At 35.6% G+C, this 26,522-nt stretch overlaps 1 protein-coding gene across 1 annotated transcript in view; it reads right to left on the bottom strand.

Moving 5' to 3' along the window:
* DNAH12 (dynein axonemal heavy chain 12) overlaps window positions 1-26,522 on the bottom strand; it is a 211,420-nt gene that overhangs the window by 60,993 nt on the left and 123,905 nt on the right. Inside the window, exons 45-55 of the mRNA XM_055344074.1 lie at window positions 25,484-25,678; window positions 19,162-19,295; window positions 17,589-17,751; window positions 16,469-16,549; window positions 15,710-15,886; window positions 13,627-13,758; window positions 11,756-11,845; window positions 10,993-11,133; window positions 8,857-9,098; window positions 7,668-7,815; window positions 7,255-7,400 (exon numbers count right to left, since the gene is read on the bottom strand). Of these exons, the coding sequence (XP_055200049.1) occupies window positions 7,255-7,400; window positions 7,668-7,815; window positions 8,857-9,098; window positions 10,993-11,133; window positions 11,756-11,845; window positions 13,627-13,758; window positions 15,710-15,886; window positions 16,469-16,549; window positions 17,589-17,751; window positions 19,162-19,295; window positions 25,484-25,678 (1,649 nt within the window). The remainder of the gene's footprint in view (window positions 1-7,254; window positions 7,401-7,667; window positions 7,816-8,856; window positions 9,099-10,992; window positions 11,134-11,755; window positions 11,846-13,626; window positions 13,759-15,709; window positions 15,887-16,468; window positions 16,550-17,588; window positions 17,752-19,161; window positions 19,296-25,483; window positions 25,679-26,522) is intronic.

Raw genomic sequence — 26,522 nt, 5'->3', positions numbered from 1 at the left:
GAATGAAACTTGACCACTTTCTTATATAATAAACAAAAATAAATTAAAAATGGAGGGAAGAGCTAAATGTGATACAGGTAACTATCAAAATCCTAGAGAAGAACATAGACAGTAACCTCTTTGACATTGGCTGTCACAACTTCTTACTAGATATGTCTCCTGAGGCAAGGGAAACAAAAACAAAAATAAACTATTGGGACTTTATCAAGATAAAAAGCTTCTGCACAGTGAAGGAAATAATCAACAAAACTAAAAGGCAACCTTCAGAATAGAAGATATTTGCAAATGACATATCAGATAAAGGGCTAGTATCCAAAATATATTAATATTACTCAGCCATTAGAAATGACAAATACTCACCATTTGCTTCAACGTGGATGGAACTGGAGGGTATTATGCTGAGTGAAGTAAGTCAATTGGAGAAGGACAAACAGTGTATGTTCTCATTCATTTGGAGAATATAAATAATAGCGAAAGGGAATAGAAGGGAAGGGAGAAGAAATGTGTGGGAAATATCAGAAAGGGAGACAGAACATAAAGACTCCTAACTCTGGGAAACAAACTAGGGGTGGTGGAAGGGGAGGAGGGCGGGGGGTGGGGGTGAATGGGTGATGGGCACTGAGGGGGGCACTTGACGGGATGAGCACTGGGTGTTATTCTGTATGTTGGTAAATTGAACACCAATAAAAAATATATTATAAAAAAAAGAACTTATAAAACAAAAAAAAAGAACTTATAAAACCCAATGCCCCCAAACCAAATAATCTAGTTTAAAAATGGGCAGAAGACACACAAATGGCTAACAGACACATGAAAAGATGCTCAACATCACTCATCATTAGGGAAATACAAATCAAAATGATAAGATACCACCTCACGTCAGTCAGAATGGCTAAAATTAACACAGGAAACAATAGTTGTTGGCAAGGATATGGAGAAAGGGGAACCCTCTTAACTGTTGGTGGGAATGCCAAGTTGTGCAGCCTTTGTGGAAAACAGAATGAAAATTCCTCAAAAAGTTAAAAATAGAACTACCATATGATCCAGCAATTGCACTACCAGGTATTTACCCAAAGGATACAAAAATACTGATTTGAAGGGATACATGCACCCCAATGTTTATAGCAGCATTATAACGATGGCCAAATTATGGAAAGAGCCCAAATGCCCATCATCTAATGAATGGATAAGGATGTCATGTATGTACACACACACATACTGAAATATTATTCAGCCATAAAAAAGAATGAAACCTTGCCATTTGTAATAATGTGGATGGAGCCAGAGAGTATTATGCTAAGTGAAATAAGTCAGAGAAAGACAAATACCATATGATTTCACTCCCATGTGGAATTTAAGAAACAAAATAGATGAACATGGGGCTGGGAGTGGGGAGAGGCAAACCAGGAAACAGACTGTTAACTATAGAGAACAAATGAGGGTTACTGGAGAGAAGGTGGGTAGGAGAATACGTTAAATATGTGATGGGAATTAAGGAGGGAAATTGCTGTGATGAGCACTGGAGAATGTATGCAGGTGATGAATCACTAAATTCTATATCTGAAACTAGTATTACATTGTATGTTACCTAACTAGAATTTAAATAAAAATTTTAAAAGGAAAAAAAAAGACAAAACAATCTAATTAGTAGCTAACTAGCTGTTTTCTTTCCCAGCTCAAACTGTGCCAAAATCCTATTAAAATACAAAAAGGACCAGATACTAGTTAAAATTTACTTTTGCTATCATAGCAAACAGTGAAAAAGTATTCTGGAAATGAGAAAGTTATTCAGCATATGACTGCTTAAAAATTGACTAGATGCTTTTAATACCTTTCAAGGCCTTGTTTAAAGGGACTAGTTTCATCCTTATATATCCTTATTATTGGAAAAATATAGTATTGCTTATTCCCTAATAAAAAAGTAACAAGTTTTGTAAATTAACATTTAATGCTAATCAATGTTCTTAGTAATGCATAAATGTTCTTGGTAATACAATGTTTAGAGATTGTTGTTTATTCTAAAAGATATCCAAAATTCCTACTTAATATACTCTTATGTGAATATTAAATATATAATTGGAAAATTGAGTTGTATCCAGAGAGATGAGGCCCACCATAGCATCTGTACTTCAAGCAAACCTTACTAGTATGACAGTTGTATGCTAGCCTACATTTGAGATCCTTGGGAAATCTGAATTAAAAAGCATAATCCATCTATGCTTCTGACAGAGAAAGTAACCTGGGGGGAAATTTTGCTGTTAAGTGGCCAGATGACATGTTAATAAAGCAGCAAAGTAATTTCTTTGTGGTTAAAATGTAAACAAAGTCCGATTTTGAGATATAGACACATTAAAATGAGGAATCTGAAGATAATTATTTTTAAAGACTAACATTTATTGAGGACTTATTGTATATTGGGCACTTTCTCACATTTCTATGAGGTAGGAGTAATTATCATCCCCATTTACAGGTGGGGCACCTGAAGCATTGAGAGGTCAAGTAAGTTACCAAAATCTCAAGACAGAAAGTGATAGGGGAAAATTTGAATTCAACTATCCTGATGCTAGAGTCTGCACTGCTTTGATTACCATACAATATTATAAACAGACAAACTCTAGATATCATGAATAAGCACAGTAAGAATTGGTTATAAACTGCTGAAAACAAAAGATAAAAATTTGAAAATTGTCAGCAGAAAAAAAAGACAAATTACATAAAGCGGAACTAAAATAAGACTTAGAGCAGACTTTCATCATGCAAGCCAGAAGCAATGGAATGACATCCTTAAAGGAAAAAAAAAATACCTGAAAACCTGTCACTTCAGAATTCTAAACCCAGCAAAAAAGAGCTTTCAAAATGAAGATGAAACAGAGAAAAAATGCTGAGTGAATTGTCAACAGACCTACATAAGGAACTGCCAAAAATATTCTTTAGAAAAAATAAAAAAAATATTCAGGCAGAAGAAATATAAAATCAGACAGAAACACAAAGAAATGAAGAGGTCCAAAAATAGGAGGAAAAAAAACAAAGGAAATATAAAAGACTATTTTCCTTATATTTAATCACTCTAACAGATAAATTATTGTCTAAAGCAAAAAGAGTAACAATGTATTGTGAGATTTATGACATATGATAAAGTAAAATATGCAACAACACCACAATAGAAAAGATACTGGAATTATACTGTTGAAAGATTCTTATGCTATATGTGTAGTAGTATATTATTTGAAAGTATTCAGTAATAAATTGAAGAGGTATATTGTAAGCTCTAGAGCAAAGACTAAGGAGTATATAACAAATAAGCCAATGAAATAATAAAAAATTTCAATTACTCCAAAGCCAGGTGGGGAACAAAAGATAAAAGGAATAAAGAACAAATGCCCAGCAATTGCACTGTTAGGGATTTACCCCAAAGATTCAGATGCAATGAAACGCCGGGACACCTGCACCCCGATGTTTCTAGCAGCAAGGTCCACAATAGCCAAACTGTGGAAGGAGCCTCGGTGTCCATCGAAAGATGATGGATAAAGAAGATGTGGTTTATGTATACAATGGAATATTACTCAGCCATTAGAAACGACAAATACCCACCATTTGCTTCAACGTGGATGGAACTGGAGGGTATTATGCTGAGTGAAGTAAGTCAATCGGAGAAGGACAAACATTATATGGTCTCATTAATTTGGGGAATATAAATAATAGTGAAAGGGAACAGAAGGGAAGGGAGAAGAAATGGGTAGGAAATATCAGTAAGGGAGACAGAACATGAAGACTCCTAACTCTGGGAAATGAACTAGGGGAGGTGGAAGGGGAGGAGGGCAGGGGTGGGGGTGACTGGGTGACGGGCACTGAGGGGGGCACTTGACGGGATGAGCACTGGGTGTTATTCTGTATGTTGGCCAATTGAACACCAATAAAAAATAAATTTATTATTTAAAAAAAAAGAACAAATGAGACAAAAAACAACTAGCAATACAGCAGATTTAAATCTAAATGTATCGGGCAGCCCGGGTGGCTCAGTGGTTTAGTGCCACCTTCGGTCCAGGGCATGATCCTGGAGACCTAGGATCGAGTCCCACATCAGGCTCCCTGCGTGGAACCTGCTTCTCTCTCTGCCTGTTTCTCTGCCTCTCTGTGTGTCTCTCATGAATAAATAAATAAAATCTAATAAATAAAAATTTTAAAAAATCTAAATGTATCAATAATTAAGTATAAATGATCTAAACACTCTGATTACAAGTGAAGAGAATTATGTCATTTTTATGTTAACTGAAAAACAAAAACCAAAAAAAGTTATGTCATTCCCTCTCTCCATTTAAAATCCTCAAATGGTTGGAAATGTTCTGTATCTTGATTGTGGCAGAGATCATAGGATCATAGCCTTAGTCAAAATTCATAAAATAGTACACCTAAAATTTATAGATTTTTACTGTATATAAATCATATCTCAATAAATCTGACTTAAAAATTTCTTTAAATGAGAAAAACAAAGACATCTTCAGACCAATTCACAAGTCTTCACTAAAAGAAACACTAAAGGGTTGGCAAATTGATTTGAATTTAAATTAAAATAAATAAATAATCTTTAAAAAAAGACTAAAGGGACTAAAGTAATATTATAAATTCATGAGGAAAGGATGAATACCTTAATAAATAGTGACACAGTGCTGGAGTACATGGCTAGCCTTATAAAAAAATAAAGTAAAATTAGATCCTTACTTTTTATCATGTCCAAAGATATACACACACACATACACACACACATACACACACACACACACACACACACACTCACCCACACAAAGCAAGCACCAGAGTCCTAATTGTAAAAAGTGCAATGTTTTCCCAGCTTATGACTCTTTCTGATAACTACACTACTGACCTCCAACACCCATGTTTGTTACTATAATGGCTTGGTCCCAAGCCATAGGTGACTAAACCTAAGGTGGATATTTCTCCCGAGCTAAGCCAATTTTGACTTGATGGTTCTCGTTAATCTATATTTTTTCAACTGATGTATTTTGTGAACTTAGAAACTGAGGCTTCCTTAGTGAACAGCCATATGCATAGAAGAACAGAGAGAGATCACATCATTAGAGATAGACTAATGAAGCAGCTGTGAAGAGAATAACACAGAAGATTGTTCCTACACCCTGAGAGACAGACCTATTTTCACCTTCCAGTGGCCTGGTGGCCCAAACTTTCTCTGAGATACACTTACGATAGAGTAACCAGAGAGTGAACGCTAGCTACATTACTGGGTTTTACTGTCAGGAGTTACAGAAAGAAGACTAAGCCTCTTACGACAACTTATATTGGTGTCAACAAGGATGACAGTCATAGATGACTAGATTGGGCTCAAGTGGTAAGAAGTGAAGTCTGAGCTACAAGGATGGAGATTAATTCTTTAAAGTCACCTAGTCCATGGCCTGTTGACCAGCTGGTCCACAAATAACAGGTAGAAAGGGTAACTCCATTGGAATATTACTTTATTAGAAGAGTCAGCTTTCTGCCAGAAGATGACAGATTGTTTTCCTCAATTTACATACAACCCTAAAACCTCTGGCTTCCTCCATTTTTAATTAAGATATAGATATACCAACAGCGTTTTCTGAACTGCAATTTAAAAAATCTGAGTGGCCAGGCCACCAATGCATTGAAAAGAGTTTTAAACAGAATTAGAAAAACTTGGGGTATAGTATTCTGTTAAGTACAACTTTCCCTGCTCTATCAGAGAACATATTTTTTTGAATAGCTAAATATACTTTCTTAGATTTTGACAAACTTACTAATTATCTAGAAGTTTCAAACTAAGGATGTTCATATTCAAGCAAAATTTGAGCAGTTAAACATTCAAAATATGACCATATACATCCTTATTTTATTAAAACCATACTTTCAACATAAAGGAAACTTAGATGTCTTAAAGTATCTAGTGATGCTTCCAAAGAATATAAGTGAACAATAACTCAGACTTTCAGAATGTAAGGTTTCTTTATATGTATCTCATATTCCACAGGATGACTAAAATATCCATTATAGTTTTAAAGGCAGTAAATGTGATATCCTATTCCACATACTTCACATAGTAATTAAGAACAAAGATTTGGAAGTAAAATTGCCTGGGTTAAAATTGTGACTCCACCATTTATTAGATCAGTTATCTACTAAATTTCAGATCATTAAATCACTTGGCCTCAATTTCCTCATCTGTAAAGTGGAATAATAATAATGTCTAACTCATAGGAATTTTTGAGAATATAGGGCACTTACAACAGTATCTCAGGAATGTATAAGCTCAACATTATTTATCATAATATGTTTGAGATATAGTCCCATGGAAAGACTTAAAATTAAATGACAACATGGATAAATAATCATTTATAGGAAATGATTCCTCAGAAAAGAATAATTGTCAAGTTTTTCAAAGCGATATAAATAAAAAGATAATAAACCATCTGAAAAATTCAGTTATCATGCTATCAATGATAGCAATTAAAAAAGATATCCATGAAATTGCATAAAATATCAAGTTATAGTTTCTTAAAAACAGGTAGAAATACCTAGTTAAAATGTGTACAGTGTATAGTCAAAACTGGAAACAGCCCCAGTGTCCATCAATAGGAGAATGGATGGTGATATAGTTATACAATGGAATATTACTTAGTAACAAAAAAATAGGAATGCTGTGCTTTGTGGAAGAAGCCTTACACAAAAGAGTATATATATATTATTCTGTTTATATGAAATTCTAGAATAGGCAAAACAAACCTGTGGTGGAAAATAAAGTAATAATTTCCCACGTTGGAGTAAGAATGAGGATTTACTGGGAAGAGACATAAGAAAACTCCCTGGATGTTAGGCATATTCTGTATCTGTATCAAATGTACACTGTTTTTGGAACTCATGAATGGTATACTTAACTCTTGTATATTTCATTACACATAAATTTTATCTCAAAAGAAAAAAAACAATCAAACAAAAACAACTTAAGTTAATAATATGCATGCTGAAGCATTTGGGGAAAAGTGTAACCATATTTGCAACTTATGTTGAAGTGTATACAAAGGATGAGTTGACGGATGGATAGAGGGATGGATAAGTATGTGATAAAGCAGCAAGAATAATAAAATGTTAATGGTAGAATCTAGGAGGTAGTAGGTATGTGGGTTCTTACTCTAAAGCCCTGTCAACTTTTCTCTACATTTAAATACGTTCAGATAAAATAAGTGAAAAATACTTTATGTTCCTTACCAACGCCTGGAGTTATTAACAATCACTCCATTATCTATGGAGAAAGTATCTGTTGGCAATCCAGCAATATTCCAAGCTCTAATTTTTACTGGATCACCCAGCGTCTTACTCAATGAGAATTCCTCTGAACATGGAATTCTTTTCTCCTGTAAGAAATAAAAATATCTAATGTTCTATTTCATCTTGTTGGATGAAATATTTTTAAAATTACTGATTTGTCATTAGATATTATTTAATAACCAAAAAACACACTGAATTGAAAGTTGGACTATAAAAGTATCTTACTGATCAAACAAGACCCCACACTTTCAGCTATTTCTTCTCTTTCTCCTTATTACCATTTTTGCCTGCACAATACCCCAACACATACTCTGAATATACAAAAGGAAACTTATGAAACATAAAACCATTACCTTACACAACATGCTCCAATCTTCTGTACATGTTTGTCGAAAGCCAGAAGTGAAAGCACCAAGATAGGCTATTACTCCTGCTGATACTAAAACATCACCAGTCAAATTTTCATATATTATCTGAAGGTCATCTGCAGCCTGAGACCACCTGTGAGATCAACCAAAGGCAAAATTGTCTCACCATAGAGAATGATGGAAGACGGTAATAGACCACTTACTAGTAAGGGACTACTAGTCCAAATTCTTTTTTTTTTTTTTACTAGTCCAAATTCTATAACAAAATGCCACGAAATGTTGGATTATTATCTATAAAATGAGGAGGTTGGGTGCCTTCTAGGGCTGACATGCTATAATATGTATCTATGCTATATGAATGACAATCCACATTTCATTATTAGATTATTTCTTACAGGACCTGACCCTTTAAAATAAGGAAGAACAAAAACAAAAACATGCCAGCATTTCGTCTAATAAACTTTCTCCAGGATGATTTGGCCTTGTGGTGCTGCTATTTGTTTCAGTATTTATTGTTAGTCTGTAAAACATAAACATTTGCAATTCATTATAAAAAATTATATTTAAGTTGTACAAAAGCTGGCATACTAATGCTAATAAGGTTGGTATTTTTTCCATTTCATGAAGTCTTTACAATAAAAAAGTGCATTTCAAAACTACCTAATTTGCACTACAAAGTACTGTCAAAGGTCTATTACCTTATCATACTGTTCACTCAACACATATAATAACTAAATGAGATAGCTGGCTGGTCAGTACAAATAAACAGATTAGAATAAAGCTAACTGTTTTAGTTAGATCAGTCCAGTTATGTCTTCTTTGAAATAAATTTTAAGAAAGTGAGCCATATATCCACTGCTCCTCCCCCCACATTTTATTATGAAAAATTTTGAACACACACAAAATTGGAAAGAATTATAAAACTATCACCCACATACCACTTAGATTAAGAATTATCATTTGCCTTATTTGCTAATTTTTTTAAAAATGGAAACAAGTGGCAAGTATCATCCTTGATATTGATATTCTGTTTGGAAAAGCCTGGCCAGGTAACTTGTTGAATGCCTCACATTCTAAACCAGACATTTAAAAATCACTAATCAGAACACCCAAAGAAAGTAACATATTCAAGCCTGACTTTCTTAAATGTTGTTAAAATAAGTAGAAATCTGACCTCGATTTTTCTCCACCCAGTCCTCCAATTAGTTTTGAGGCTCTTTCAAGTTTCTTAGCACAGAGTTCCACCTGGTCTTCTAAACGTGCCTTTTCCTCAGTCTTCTCATTAAACGTTCTTTGTAAATTTTCCAAATGATATTCTACGTCTGCCAGTTCTGCTCTCTTCTGATTCAAAAGCTCCATTATCTCAGCTAGGGACTTCTGAGCTTCTGTTAAGCGGGCTTTCTTGGGTGCCACTACCTATTTGGGAACAATATATGCAGGTGCTATGTAAAACGGACACCTACAATAATCCTTTATATATATGATGGGTGAAAAGTGATTAATTACTATTATAAATACATTTGTTACTTATAAGAATAAATTATACAAAATAAACACTTTGCCTTAAATCTCACACATATTTTCCCCTAAATAAAGAAAAATATATTTATATGTCATATAGAATATGTAAAACATTCTGGACAGCAAATGGTCATCTATAAAATAGATGAATTATTCCAGACTAACAAAATGTTAGAATATATAGTGGAAATAACACATATATAGCAAAATGTCTGAAAATAATGAGAAGTTGCCATTCAACTGTTACCAAAAAAAAAAAAAAAAAAGGAATACTATGTAGCAGAAATTATAAATGTTTCAAATATACAAATATGCTTCTGTTTGTGTGTGTATGGCTTTTTCAAATCTGTGGTTTTCTTCCCAGTGGGCTGAGGCAATACATTTACCTTGGGGGCATTAAGACTATGATAACAAAGTACAAGGAGAAAGAAAGCCTGATGTTCAGTTTCACTATGAAAACTGAATTTTCCTCAAGAAATTTTCAAAAGACACACTTTGTTGAGAGAAAGGAGATTTTCTAAAGTTCTTATATCATTATGTTCATTAATATATCAAGAATGGGGTTTGTGACCAAACTTGATCAAGGAGTGTGTTTTAAGTCATTGGTAGAAAGAATTTAGAAGATGACCAAAGAGAATATATGCCAGTTTGAAAGAAGGAAGATCTAAATCTTCTGGTTCATTGCCATGAATTAAGTTGATGGAAAAGAGGGAAGGAGGAGGCAGGGATCAGACACCAAATGTCCTGTTTTCTCTCCTCTGGGCTAAAATCCTGAAGGGGGAACGTGTTAAATAAATAGCAGGAAGCTCCACTTTCTACTTTTGACTTCAGAGGAGACCTTGCTGACTATCTCCCTTCAACCCTTCCATAACATGGGGCAGCTGCATCAGAATTAAAATGGTATTGTGGAGGTGTAGCGTGGGAAGTCAGGAAAGAATCTGAATGCCTTGGCTTCTATGCTTCATGCCTTGTGAGACATGTGGAAGTGAGCTAGGTTGAGAGCTCCCAAACCTGCTTTGGGGAGGGGACAAGATGTTCAAAGGAAGAATATCCCAGATAAAACTAATTTTATTTCTTTGATAAGTCTACTTCCCTGAAACCAATCAAAATCCCTACCTCTCTACAGGTACAGGTACCTTATTAGGAAAATATTTTCAATTGTGACAGCCTCATCAATTATTCTGTACTCTGAGATTATTCTAAATACATGCTACCATGTATTTTTGTCTGCCTTTTTATTTATATTACCTGCTTCCCTCAGTAGAATTCTGCAAGCTACAGAGGGCAAAGCCACCGTTTCCTGGTCTTTTGCTAGCCAAATTTACAAAATGCTTTTAACGATTCTCCATAAAAGATTCCCTACCTATGCATGCTGTTACTTCAGGGCAGTTGTCTATGCTCTGCCTCTTAAATCTACTGGATCTTCTAACTTCTGATGCTTTGAATCAAAATTTTAATCTGCCCCTTCACCCTTGAAGTTTTGAAATTTTCTTTGCTTCTGAAACTTTAGTTCTCTTTTGCCCCAAGGCTCTATAGGTACAGGTTATTCTGGCCAATTCATCCCTGTTCCCACAGCATTACCACTCACTACCACTAGCCAAGACCAGGTTATATCATACACAAGTATTCTCTTCATCTACTTGGTGCTCAACATCTGATGTCTGAGCTGCAGCAAAATAAATTCTTTCTAGTCTCACTTTTAGTAACTTCTTAACTAGGCAATATATACATAGATTATAATTTCTAGGAATATTTCAATAGAAAATGAATGATTTGATCCTCAAAATACCTTTGCAACTCTGTCATACACTTCCATAGCCATGATCCACTTACACAGACCCTCAGCTGCAGAAGAAGCTTTAGCAATCTTAGAAGCATCAAACTCAGGGTTTGTTAGGTATTCACCACGTATCTTCTGCATAACAGTCACCTATACAACAAACATTTTGATCTCAACATATGTCATACAATCATAAGATGAAAAAAAATCATGCATAGTAAAATGTTACATTAAAAAGTTATGTTGTCTTTAAAAACCAAAGTCAGTACTTTGAGATAATTTTAAGATAAGCCTAATTGTAATAGAAACACAAGTCATATTTGTGAGCAAAAAATGCAGGATTACAGACATTGAGAGAATAAATTTTTTCCAAAAAAAATTAAAAGACCTTTGGAGATTGGAAAAATATGTAGAAACAAGTGGAAAGAACAATTAAACATTAATAAATAAATACAAATTTGGATGGAAAAGTGCATGACCATTTTTTATCTCACATACATCTGTGTTTCAGATTTATGGAACTGTTATAAGGTAGAGAAATGTTTCATGTTAATAATACACTAAAACAGTAATTCATTAAATGATTTTCAGTAGTATGAAGGGGTGGTTTTATGCATTGTGAGAATTCATAATATAGTCAATAACATAACATTCCTGCATTATTTTAATCCTAAAAATTATTATCTAATGTTTTATATAATATTGTATCATGTTAAAGATCTTATACACCTTGGCAAAGTTATATGTATATAAAAAATCCAATGAAACTCACTGGAATGTTGTCTTTGTCATATTCTCTCAAATCTCTTAAGAAATTCATATCTCCCAGAAGCTTTTTGCTAGGTCCCCAGTAATCTAATATCTATAAATAAAATTTATGGAAACTTATTAGATGTATAATTAGAGATGCTCAGTATAAAATTTTCTTCCAGAAGCTTAAGGTATATTATCCAGAGAAATAATATACTTTAAAAATAACAATTTACATCTCTTTGGAAATAAAAAGACTCTTCTTCCCAAGAACATATTAAACATATCAAACATTTAAGATATGAACATAAACTTATATGTTAAATTCATTATAAAAATTATATATTGAAATGCAAATGATGCAGTTATTTCTCTCTAGGAAATACAAGAAAAGTAACTAGCATAAACACCATCAGAATTTCATATAAGAAAAATGTATTTTTATTATTTCCAGTTTTATTTTCCTTTACTCTTGAGGCTTTCAAGCCAGAAAAGTAGTTCTATAGACTGAGTGTCCCCCAACCCCCCATCAAAATTCATATGTTGAAACCAAATCCCCATTGTAATGGTATTTGGAGAATGGGTCAAAGGGAGGTGATGGTCATGAATGGGATTAGTGTCCTTATAAAAGAGACCTCCCTCCCACTTCTGCCTTGTGAGGACACTGCAAAAAGAAGGCCATCTAGAAACCAGGTAGTGGGCCTTCCACCTGACACTGAATCTACTAGAGCCTCGACCTTGGAATTCCCAGCCTCCAGAACTGTGAGAAATAGTAATTTATAATAGCAGCCCAAAGAGAGTATAAGACAGGCAGCAAACATTTTTCTTATAGATGACTCCCTCACCCAACTAGGCATCCCAGGTGAGAAAAAGAAGAAAAAGAAGACCAGGTTTACACATTGCTCTGCCAGTTACAGGATAAAGCACATGGTACTTGTGCTAGCAAAAACATTAGATAACTAGCCCAACAGTTTTTTTTCTAATTCCAGAAGCCTGATAGGTAGGTGTGTGTGTGTGTGTGTGTGTGTGTGTGTGTGTAAATGAGAATGACTTCTAAGATGAGAGCCTATTTATTTATTATTTCAGTAAAGCATAGAATGCACACACACACACACATACACACACAAATTCCAATTCTCCAATTCAGGAATTCAAACCTAGGTACTATAAAAGCCTGAAAAAAAAATAAGTCCATAAATTTAGTTTAGGATGGGTGCTATACCTTCCTTTTTAAGGAATATAGCCTTAAATAATAATCGTAATAACAACAGCTAACATTTATTGTTAACTTAACTCTTTATAAAGCTTTATATATAAGAGCTTTATATGTATTATCTATCTACATGTATAATCTATATGCATAAAATCTATATGTATCTACCTATATGTATAATCTAATCCTCACATTGACTTTATGAAGCAGGTACTATAATAATCCTCAAGTCCCACAGAAGTTAAACATCTTGCTCAAGGTCACACTGCTAGTGGGATAGGATTTCTGAATACAGAACACATACTTTTAACAACTCTGCTATACTGCTTAACTTAGAATTTTTTGAATGCTCAGAAATAACACTTATATGGTTATATATCACATTCTTGAGAATCTTAGCTGGAAGAAGCTCACATATTTCAGTGTCCATTCCATCCCACCCTGTGATAGCAGGTAACCTGAGCAGACAGAAAAAGAAATAGAAGCAACTGGAACCACATTTTTCTGATGCTATACTGCCTTAGCTTTACTGTGGAAAACATGCATATGTTTTCCATAGTTTATTCTGAATCCATTCAATCTAGAAAACAATGTTTCTTTCTTGGACTGGATACTATTGACATTTAATAGACTCAGTCTGTACATTCATGACTATGATTTAAATGTTGTCTAGTTATTACCTTGCCTCCAGTTCCTGAAGGATCCGAAATTTTTTCTGGTTTTATATCTTTCATAACACAAATAGCAGCCATAACTAATTTAACACCAGATGGAGGATTTTTCATTGATTTCACAATTGTAATGTCAGCTGGCTAAATTGAAAGAAAACAGATTATCTTCAGATTAGTTTATTTTTAAATAATGAGAATTTTAAAAATAGTGTTGGAGAACAATGGAGCATCAGTTTTCATTTGAAATTATAATTGTTTTGGGCTTTGCATAATTATGAAATGATTAATAAAAGAGAATTTAAGCTTAGCACAGATTAAGACCAATGATTTTCAAACATTTGGGAGTTCAAAGATCCTTATGGGAATATAATAACAACTGAATCCTCCAGAAAATACATTTTTGCACATATATAAAAAATTTGCATATAATCACATACCAAGCCCCTATACTGAACTCAGATTAAGAATCCTAATTTAGATAGACTAATTCTATATTTGCTAATATATTAGTTTTATTTTTAAAAAATGAAAGTAGAAGTAGATCTTAATTTAAACTTATTTTCTATAAAGGTATATATTGTTATGACAGACCTAATAGATTCACTTACTTATTATCTACTCCAATATCTTTCTGACATCCTTTGCAATTGCTGGAAAGCTAACAACTATATATCTTAGTGCCCCATAAGTCAGAGTTGTGTGTGGTCATTGGGTTCCACCATCAGATCACTTGAATAACACCAGAATTCTGAATGAATAAATTGGTATATGGGCAGGGTGTAATATATCTCATTTGCTGATATAGATTACAGAGTGTAGTGTGGCTCTGTAGGATAGCTCTGCAGGCTTCTGACTCAGAGGATCATTCCTCTGGTAGACTATTTCCAATTTGGCTCTGTGAGTCATTCCTGGCAGCTCAGCCTAGAATCTATTTCTTCTGCTCTTCCAATAATTGTGCAATCCATTTACAAAATTCCTTAAAGAATCCTTGTCTGCTTATACAAAATAGAGTCAATTCTCTTCTCTGCAACTGAAGCCTACCTCATATAATATAGTATTTGATACCAGGAAGGGTACAAGCAACAAACTCTCAATGAGAGGGGAACCTAATATCAATGATCTGAACTGGTAAGGTTTGAAAGCATCAAGAATCCTCTGAGTTTCAGATGGAATGCTGAAAGTCCATGGTACATAGTGATAAATGGTTACTTCAACTAATGCTCACGGTCATTTAGAATGGAGTGCCTATTTAAAACAAGGCTTTACCAGAATGAGTGGCTGCTATGATAAATGTCTAAGGAGAGAATGAAGAAAGACCACTGGGTAGGATGTGGCTTTTAAATGTGCCAGAGAACAAACAGGAAGAAAACAATAAGCTCAGTGTTTTAAATTCCTGGCTCACAGCACAGTGAAGGCATTAGGAAGTTTCTATAACTGCCCTAAAATAATATATCTTATAATTAGAAGGCTGATGTATCTGAAAATCAGATAGAGTTTGCTCCCATAGGTTGTCAAATTTTGAGCTCCCTGTCTTGTCAGGAATCTTACATTGATATTAGTAGGATGAGGAAAAGGGTAAAGAATGGGGTCTGAATATCCTGAACTGCCTTCTACACTGGGGCTTCCTAGTCAGCAGAAGCTGTCTCTTCTGCTCTGCTGGGTTAGATTGTTCTGGTCTTGCCTAAAGACTCTGTAAAAAGTCATATACAATGCAGTGTAATGCAGATAGCTGCCACCCACATCTATATTGGAAATGATCTTTAAGTTTTTCTGTACAGGCACATCCAGAAGGCTTCAGGAAGGTAGCTAGCTCCACACTCATGCCTCCTGGTCCATGTAGAGGATCACTTTGGCCTCTTGGAGACCATTTGTTCCATTCTCATTGGAATATCCTGATTGAAAATTATAAATAACATATGAACAGCAAAAATATAAGATAATGACATATTAGAGAGGAATGATGAAGAGGCAAGTTTCAGTTAACTGGACAAAAATGATATAACACCCTCCAGTGGAAAAGAATCATACCTTATGAACCAAGGATCTATTACTAGTTTGTTGATGAAACACATGGTAGCATACAAACACTTGCCTTGAGTGTATCCAGGGCAGACAGAGCTGCTTCCAAGGCTGGAATCGCCTCGGCTAGGTCACTCTCACACTCGTTTTTCAGAACTTGGGCTTCTTCAGCCTTGCCACTGGCTATTTCTTCATCTAATTTCACAAACTTTCTTTTTGCTTCCACTTGTGCAGATTCTATCTCAATAACCTAAAGAAAGAAAAATATATAAAACAATTCTTCCAACATCCTACTGCTTTCTTCATCCTAGAAACAAGACAAAGTTTAGAAATTAGGGAATCCAACAAATCAAGTCAAAGAGCAGGAGGTCCCAGGACAAAATGAGAAATGCAAGTATATGCGACCTAACTGGATAATGGGCTTCTCATTTCCCTTCAAAATCAAAACAAATGGGGCTCCTGGGTGGCTCAGTCAGCTGGGCATCCAACTATTGATTTTGGTTCAGATCATGGTCTTGGGGTCATGGGATTGATCCCTCTGTCAGGCTCCACACTCAGCACAGAGTCTACTTGGGATTCTCTCTCTCTCTCTCTCTCTCTCTCTCTCTCTCTCTCTCCCTCCCTCCCTCCCCCGCTCTAAATAAATAAATAAAATCTTTTAAAACAAATCAACACAACTCACATGGGACTCAGTGAGATAACCAGTTAGTAGAAAAGGGTAAGGTCCCTAAGATCTAGTAGTGGCAAAAAAATTAAGGCATATTTTCAAGGCTAATTTTACATATTTCAATTGCTTTCTGACATTAATTTTAAAAAACTCAGGATACTCTACCTGCATCATATGTGCATTTTCAATTTTAGCTTCCTCCAGTTTGGGCTGTAATTGGACAAGCTCCATTTTCATTTCTCCAACCTAAATAGACAGTTTGTCATTAAGTTTTCATAGCTACAAGAGCTGCAGAAGCTAAATGCAGAAAATTTAAAGTTAAAGGTATCATAAGGCATCACGGCCAGAAAAACTTTAACTTTTCCTTCCAGTTCTTTATGTGATAAAAAAAACCATGAGGGCATGGCCAAGTATATGATTGAACAGTGAGAGAATGCAGTTATCATGGAAGAACTGCAGATAGAAAGAAGGTGGCAACTTGAGGTGCCCCTATTAAACTATGTGCATGGTATACAATGCATATGGATCACTCAAAGCTGTGTTGCTTACACTGAACTAATGCTAATATGTATCACTAGCACTTGACTCATTAAAAATACACACATGCAATCTTATATTTAACCAGCTATTATGATAAAAAACAAACAAAACTAAAAGGCAACCCAGGCTTATTGTATTTTCTCCAAATGTTGAAAACGTAAGAATATAGGGGCTCCTGGGTAGCTCATTCGGTTGAGCATTCAACTCTTGATCTCATCTCAGGTCTTAATTTCAATATTGTGAGTTCAAGCTCCATATTGGGCTTCCCACAACGACAACAACAAACAAGAATAAAACAGGATAAGGACACCTGAGTGGCTCAGCGGTTGAGTGTCTGCCCTCGGCTCAGGGTGTGATCCCAGGGTCCTGAGATCGAGTCCCACATTGGGCTCCCCATAGGAAGCCTGCTTCTCCCTCTGCCTATGTCTCTGCCTCTCTCTGAGTGTCTCTCATGAATAAATAAATAAAATCTTTTTTAAAAAAGAATGAAACAGGATATATTTGAGTCTGTGTGGAACCTTAGTGAATTTCTCTAAAACTCACTTTACTCATCTGTAAAATGAGGATCATTAAAATGTCTACCTCCTGGAGTGGTTATGAGGAATAATTGAAGGAATGAGTATGAAGCACATAATACACAGTCCCTGGTGCATAATATAATCTTGATAAATTATAACTCTTGTTATTTATGATTTCTTATATTTCCCATAATATATTACCATTTTGAGCAGCTCATCAAATTTACCTGAGACTCAGCAAAAGCTAGTTTATCAAGCCCATTCACATATCGCTGTTTTGCTTCCATGACAGCTTGTCGCCTCTTAGTCAAAAGCTGTCGAAATGAGGCAATAAGTTCAAGATAAGAAGTAGCAGTAACATAATTATGTCGTCCTAGCTCCTGCAAGAACCTAAGACAGAAAGATAACATATCTTACTCTAAGTAAGTTGTTGCACAAAGTAAGAGGTGTATTCAGCACAGCATCAGCAACAAACCTATAAGAATAAAGGTTAATTTTATTTAGAAGCTGCTGCATATTTGACCTTTATAACATTCTAAGAATTCTGCACATAACCACATCCTAATTTCTTGTCTACAAAATATCAGATAGCAGAAGTGTGTTTAAAAAGCACAAATCACCAAAGATGGGTATCATAGGTAAACAACAGCAAGATATAGGTCTTTTTACATGTTTCATAAGCCAGGAGGATCTAATGCTATAAAGGGACCCAAGGTACTGTGAAGCTAGGGAAGTGTAGCAGGAAGGGGTATCACAGATAGGATATAGCAACTTCCATACAGTGCCCCGGTAGCAATGTTTGTTCTATGAGACTTGCCATCTTAACATTAGACCAGGGTTGGGCACTGGACACAGATGAGGCTAATCACATTTTGGAATAAATTTAGCAAAGGGAGGTGGAAAGAGCCAATCAGTCTGCCTAGACCTAAAATTGCAATAAGTAAACCTGAGAACTCAGAGGCAGACAGTTTCCTCCATATCCATTGGGAAGTAGAAAACTCAGTCTGCCAAATACCATATGATCTCATTTGTATGTGAAAACTAAAAAAATAATAATAATTCATAGAAATGAAGAACAAATTGGAGGTTCCAGAGGCAGGGGGCAGGGTGGGGGAAAATTGGGTAAATGTGGTCAAAAGGTACACATTTCTAATGATGAGGTTAATAAGTTCTGGGAATGTAATGCAGCATGGTGACTATAGTTAATGATACTGTAGTGTGTATTTGAAACTTGCTAAGAGAGTAGATCTTAAAAGTTCTCATCACAAGAAAAAAATTGAGGTGATGTTAACTAAACTTAATATAGTAATCACTTCACAATATATATATGATATATAAAGTTATGCTGTACATCTTAAATTTATGCAATGTTATATATCAATTATCTCTCAATTAAACTGGAAAAAGCCAAAGAAATACAAAAAAAGAAAAAGAAAGAAAATACAGTCTTCAAAGAAAGAGAAAGAAGCAGATTCCCAGAAAGAAACAGAGATGAGAAACAGAAAAAATGTTTCTGGATTTAGGATGACTTTCTAGCTCCTGTTTCCAGTCACATCTATGATCCAGCTATAATCTTTCCCTTAAGCTTTGTGAGACACCCCTGTATCTTTATAATAAATTCTCCCTCTTTCTTAAACCTAGGTCAAATAGTTTTCCAATACTTGCAAGCCTTGGTCCTAATTAAATGATCAGAAATATTTAGAAGACATAGAAATCCTTTTGAAATCTTGAGCTTTCACAAAAAAGAGACATGTTAAAACATAAGGCATTATTGTCATTTTAAAATTTATTAATACTAACCTTTCTGATAGATCCATAATGGTAGTGTGAAAGTGTTTGCAGATTGGAACTATCTCTCGTCTTTCAAACTCAGTAAGCTCCAGCGTTTCTAGGAATTTCACAGCTACAAGTTCAAGGGCATCTTCAGGCCATGGCTAAAAATAAAGAAAAAGAAAAACTTAAGAAGTCTATGATAAGAGTCCACCTGTGAGAGAAGAATTTGGGGTTGAAGAAATTAAAACCTTAATGGGGAAAACAGAATTGGGTGGTCTGAGGTCACGAGTACATCTGCAAAAGAGCTAATAAATATTTTTATACTAAAACTAAAGATAACACAATATAAAGGAAGGGTCAATGATATTTACATACCAAGGCTATACTACACAGCTTTCCTAGACTCTTCCACTTGGACATCAAATAGATACCCCAAATTTAGCATGACAATGGCAAGGCTGCTAGCTGCCTACCTAATACCTACCATCTCTTTTCCCTTAGAACTCCAATTTTATTCTAGATAACAATATGCCCAGATAAATAAGACCACATTTCCTAGATTCCCTTGCAATTCACAGGAGATAAAGGCTCTTTAAAAGGTCACATAGAGCTGGTGTGTGTCTTTTTTGTCCTAACTTTCTATTATTCTACCTCTGGCCTGGGACACAGATGTGAAAGTTGGAGCTCCAGCAGGCATTTTAGACCATAAGATGAATTTGAGGGTGCAAGCCACTTGCTAAAGCTAGTAATGAAAAAACCTTAGAGTCTGATGACTTTGTTAAGCCACAAAGCCCAGTCTATCTTCAGATTTTTTTCTATGAGAGAAAAAAACTTTATATGTTTAGGATTTTTTTTTAACGATTTATTTATTTGAGAGAGAGAAAAAAAAACATGCAGAGGGTAGGGGCAGAGGGAGAGGGTGAGAGACTCTTAAGCACACTCCATGCTGAGTGCAGGGCCCAACATGAGGCTCAACCTCGGGACCCTGAGATTACGACATGAGCCAAAACCAAGAGTTGGACCCTCAACCAACCACACCACCTAGGTGCCCCTAGTTTGGGTCTCTGTTATTAGTAGTCCATCATAATTCCTAACTGTTAAAACATCCAGAGTTGAACTTTTAAGATTCTTCTGCCCAAATTTGCTTCTTTTCCAGTCTTCCCTGTGCCAGTGAAATGGTTCCTCTGCTTTTCCTAGAATATGCCAACTATGCTCCTGCATCTGGGCCTTGGGATGTGTTATTCCCTCTGACTAGAACCCTCCTCACTTGGATCTCCATGTGGTTCTCCTTCACATCTCTGCACAAAGGCCAGCTTACTAGGAAGGTCTCCCCAGAGCACTCATTGTAACACACCATTCCCTCCCTCATTTCTCTTTTCCTTGTCCTAAGTTTTCATCTTAGCACTTACCAAAACACAACATAAATTTTTTAAATTCATTTGTTCATCACCTGTCTCCCTGACCACTAATATGTAAAATCCATGAAATCAAGGACCTTTCTCATGCCATTCTCTTCAGTGCCTAAGACAGCACCTGTCAATAATTATCTAGAATATTTATTCAAGGAAATAATTTATGTTAAGTGAACAAATAATCTTTACTTGCTCATAATTTTCCAAATTTCATTTAGATTCAGCAAGATGCTTGTAATTATTTTCCTTTGTATCAGATAATATTCATTTTAATATAATTTTTTTCAGTCTCTGGCCCTTCATCCTAGAAAAATTCAAACTTTTTTGACCAAGCACTCCAATAGTAAAGTTTAAAAAGCACACACTGCCAGGGTATACCTATCTACAAATATACTATATTCATGTTGTACTAACATATTTTTCAAACCTCAAAAGAGGGTTCTAACGGTGGCTCAGCAGTTGAGCATCCGCCTTTGACTCAGGGAGTGATCCCAGGATCCGGGATCAAGTCCCACATCAGGCTCCTGCAGAGAGCCTGCTTCTCCCTCTGCCTATGTCTCTGCCTCTCTCTCTCTCATGAATAAATAAAATCTTTAAAAAACAAAAAAAAATAAATATTACCAAGATCATCAAATTTTTGTAAAATGCCAGAATAAGTGTCATATTAACTATACATCATTGAAAACACTACAAAGGTTTATCTTTCTGTTCTGGGTGATTTGTTTTTTAATTATCCTGCTAATTGTGAAGGGTTTTTTGTTTTGTTTTTATTACGGGGCTTGAACTTAGGAGCCTGAAGTCAAGGCATGAGCTGAGATCAAGAGTCAGATACTCAACCAACTGAACCACTCAGGTGCCCCTAATCATAAAGGTTTAATGACTATCTCTAGCAACTGAATATTTATGGCCAAAGCAACAGAAACCAGTCTTCACACAAAGGGGATGTATCATCATATATAAGTCTTTCAGAGTTGCCTGATTTATTTTTTTAAAGATTTTATTTATTTATTCATGAGAGATAGAGAGAGAGAGAGAGAGAGGCAGAGACACAGGCAGAGGGAGAAGCAGGATCCATGTAGGGAGCCTGATGTGGGACTCCATCTTGGGTTTCCAGGATCATACCCTCGACTGAAGGTGGCGCTAAACTGCTAAGCCACCAGGGCTGCCCAGAGTTGCCTAATTTAGAAGCTCAGCCATGTCATCAGTAATCCAGTCTTTTCCATCCTTTTGCTTTCCCATTCTCAGTATACTTTATCCTGGGGCTGGTCCCATCATGGTGGCAAGAGAACTGCTGCAGCTATGGACCTTTTATCCTCAAGCAACAAGTTTGAGAGACAGAAAAGGCTCTTTTTCTACCATATAACTCTTCTTATAATGAAAAAACTTTTCCCCAAAGCTCCCAGTAGACTTGAACTCAGGACCCATTGGTAAAAAGCAGGTCATAAATAGGTTCATGCATAAACCAATCAATAGTAAAAGGTACAAGAGCACCAATACTGACTTAGACCAAGCAGGAATCAATCCCTGGGACACATGGCTACATGGAAGGTGATTTCTCAGACCAAATCAGAGTTCTGTAGGCAAGGATAAAGTGGGTAGAGAATGGCTGTTGTTAGGAAACCAATGGTCTCTCCAATGCCATGATAAGCTAATATTGCAAGGTATGATATACTCTGGGGATAAGGTTTATTGTTTAAAGTCAGTATCAATCCTTATTTTAAATAGCCTTCTTAAATTTGTTTTAACAGATATCCTGTCATATCTCATTAAGGAATCATTGCTTTTGCCTCATGGCATGACTGACATAAGCTCAAGCTAGGTTATGCTGGTTTATGCCATTCTCTTACACCCACTTATAACTGTATTATATTTTCAATATTCAGTTTATCACAGGGATCCCTCAGGGTACCTTACATCCTGTTTAGGACACATGGCTCTCTGACATATAAAATAGGTAAAGATGTCAATGTTAATACATATATAATATTTCATACAAAAATGAATATTCTGGGGCACTTGCGTGGCTCAGTCAGTTAAGCATTCAACTCTTGATCTCAGCTCAGGTCTTGGTCTCAGGATTATGAGTTCAAGTCCAGAGTTGGGCTCCACACCCCTACTTAAAAAAAAAAAAGAATATTCCAGTAATTCCTTCCCTGATCGTCTGAATTGCTTTGGTACCCCCAGTAAGTACACTCCCTACTTTGAGACTATAGATCTAGCCACAAAGTCAGTGCCGTCTTGACCTATGTGATACATAGTGGTTTACATTCACTTCCTGAGTTTCACAAACCCAAGTCCCAGACAATGCCATTAGCATCATTCTAACATAGATTCTATATCCCCACTGCTTCAGTGTAAAACCTTTATTCCTCTCTGTTATCAACTTAAACTCCCTTATTTATTTGCAATTCCCTGTTTCCTTTTTTAAAAATTTTTCTTTATGAATTATTTAGAATAGAAAGTCTCATGGTTATGACAAAGATATTCAGAAACAGTAAACTGTATTTATAAGATTTCACAAAAGAAAAATTTATGGTTGGACAGACTTTGTTTGGTTTTGGATTTTGGACACTTAATGGATATAATATTAGGATATGGCTTACATAAATCAAAGTTGTTTCACACAACTTTTATTCTTATGTAAACACTAAAACATCCACTAGCTGAAATATATGTGCAGCCCTCAAAAGAGAAAATTAGTTTTTCAAAAATACAATTGATAAATAGGTAAAAAAGAATAAAACATATTAGTACCAGAAATTTATTTTTATTTATTTTTTTAAAAGATTTAATTTATGAGAGACATACAGAAAGAGAGAGAGAGGCAGAGACACAGCAGAGGGAGAAGCAGTCTCTATGCAGGGAGCCTGACATGGGACTAGATCCCGGGTCTCCAGGATCACACCCTGGGATGACGGTAGCGCTAAACTGCTAAGCCACTGGGGCTGCCCCAGAAATTTATTTTTAAAAGAAATTAGGGGTACCTGAGTGGCTTAGTCAGGTAAGTGTCCAACTCTTGGTTTGGGCTTAGGTCATGATATCACTGTTGTGAAATCAAGCCCAAGGTCAGGCTCTGAGTTCAGTGTGAAGTCTGTTTCAGATTCTCTCTCTCTCCCTACCCCTCTCCCCACACCCCACCCCCACTTACATACTCTCTCACTCTCTCTAAAATAAATGAATAGGGGATCCCTGAGTGGCTCTGCGGGTTAGCACCTGCCTTTGACCTAGGGCGCGATCCTGGAGTCCCGGGATCGAGTCCCATGTCGGGCTCCCGGCATGGAGCCTGCTTCTCCCTCCTCCTGTGTCTCTCTGCCTCTCTCTCTCTCTCTCTCTCTCTCTCTCTCTCTGTCTATCATGAATAAATAAATAAATCTTTAAAAAATAAAAATAAAATAAAATAAATGAATAAGTAAAGTCTTTTTTAAAAAAGAAGTATAAAATAAATTACTCTATAATCTACAGTCCATATTGTATTGAGCATAAAACAAATAGAAGGTACCATGAAATACTATTCTCAAGAGCATAACTACTTCATAGTCTTACGCAAGCAGTGGCAATTTCTTAAGTGAAGTGGCAACCTTCATCACTTGCTGCAGGCATGATTGAAACGGTCACTTTGCTGGTCTTCCTATCTCGTTTTGCCCTATTCCAAACCATCCATCATATAACTGCCAATGGTTTGGATTTTTCCTTTGAAATATATTAGCTAAATATATGTTAATGCCCCCATAGTGTCTTTGGTATAAAACCAAATTCACAGGCACATTTACAAATTTACTTACAACTTAGCACCTACCCAAAGCTCCGGCTTAACTCCTGCTATCCTCATTGCCCATCTGCTACACCAAACTACCTATACCAAACTAATGTTTGGTCAAACATTATGTTGGGTGTTTCTATGAGGTGTCCTTTTGGATATGTTTAATATTTAAATCAATAGACTAAGTAAAGCAGGTTGCCTTCCCTAATGTGTATGGGCTCATAGAAGGCCTGAATAGAACAAAATTGCTGAATACTCTCACACCCCCAGGTAAGGGGAACTCCTTCTGCGTGACTGCCTTCAGGTTGGGATATCAGTTTCTTCCACCTTTGGACTCAGATGGAAACATTAGCTCTTCCTGGTTCAAAGCCTTCTGGCTTTCAGACTAGAATTTACACCATTAGTTTTCCTGGGTCTCCAGCTTGCTGGCTACAGATCTTCAAACTTGTTAACCTTCATAATCATGTGAGCCAATTATTTACAATAAATATATGTATAGATATAGCTATCAATATGGACAGATACAGATCTACGTATATGTATTTTTTGTTTGTTTTACGTATATGTATTTTTACACACATATACATGTGGGTTTGTATATACATATATAACACATTCTATATATTCTATATATATATTCTATATATATAACACATTCTCTTGATTCTTTTTTTAAGATTATTTATTTATTTATTCATGATAGACACGGAGAGAGAGCCAGAGACATAGGCAGAGGGAGAAGCAGGCTCTTCATAGGGAGCCTGATGTGGGACTCGATCCAAGGGTAAGGGCAGACACCAAACTGCTGAGCCACCCAGGCATCCCTATTCTCTTGGTTCTTAATACACTCCTCCTTTATAGAATTAATTTTTCATACTTCAGGGATTCACTGTCCTAATAAATAGAACTTTTGCACACCAAGATTATAGCTCTTTCATATAATTGTGAATGTTCATTTGCCAACTGCTTTTTCTATCTTCAAGTCTAGAGTATGAGTTCCTCCTGGGGATCATGCAGGCTTATCAGTCCCTGGCACCGAGACACACCTGTCATTAGAGTAGGTGGTCAAGAAACACGTGCTGAATGGATATTAACAGAGCTGGAGTAAGATTTCAGAAAAATTCTAAGAGATTTAGTTGTCACCCCCCCACCACCACTGCTGCCCCAAATTACACACCTGGAACCAGTCAATGGTACAGCAATTGATGAGGGATGGGAACTGCCGCAAGCGATTTCTAAAGGCATCACCAATGGGGCTAAAGGCCACTACAACATGAAGATTATCTTTGCAGCGATTCACAAAGAAAGCAAACAGGGCCAAGGGACTGAGTTCACCATGCTTGTTGCCAGCCTGAGCTACAGGACGAACACCCTAGGGAATAACAGAACATAAAAACCTTGTGAACAAAAATAGACAAGCTGATGATAGGATTAGTAGACCCTGGAATATTAAGAATTTTTATTATTCTCCTTGTAAATATTCCAAAATTTTTTTCATATCAGTAGAATTTATTTGATACAGTTTGTATTTAGAAGGCTTCTTCCAACTCCATAATTCTATAATTTGAAAACAAATATCTGCTAAGAATTTAACTTATAAAGATATGCACAGAAAGTTTACCACTATATGTGTGTGTGTATATAACATATAAAATTATAATTTAACATTGTTTATAAGAGGAAAAACAAACCACCGAGGCATCCAGTAAAAAACATTACAAAACATCAATATGTTGTGATTTTATACAACCGTTAAAGGAGGCGCATCAATGTATGTGCTATGGCAAGATCAGTAGGATAAAATGAGAACAAATGTGCAAAGGTGTATATAATATGATTCTCTTTGTTAAATTAAAAAATACTTAGGCACATGTGTAAGTACATACACACCTTTTTATGGAAGCAATCACAGAAACTATTCATAATGGTGACTTTTGGTGAGATGGACTTAAGGGAGAGGGTGAGAGGGAGGCTGTCACTTTTAACTTTGGACATTTTTCTTGGTTTATTTATTTTTTTTTTCATTTGGGGCATTTTTATGCTATTTGAATTCTCTCACTTTATTCTTATTACATTCACATATTTTTAAAATGTTAATACCGTTGTCTGGTAATGAGATTATGGGGGCACTTTTAACTTTGTTTATCTCTATATGAGAGAGGCATCTTACACAAGGTTGGGCATCATGGCTCTGGAACCAAACTTCTTGAATCCAA

This window comes from Nyctereutes procyonoides, unplaced genomic scaffold, assembly GCF_905146905.1.
Source record: "Nyctereutes procyonoides isolate TBG_1078 unplaced genomic scaffold, NYPRO_anot_genome, whole genome shotgun sequence".
NCBI lineage: Eukaryota > Metazoa > Chordata > Mammalia > Carnivora > Canidae > Nyctereutes > Nyctereutes procyonoides.
This window is presented reverse-complemented; position numbering and strand designations above follow the sequence as displayed.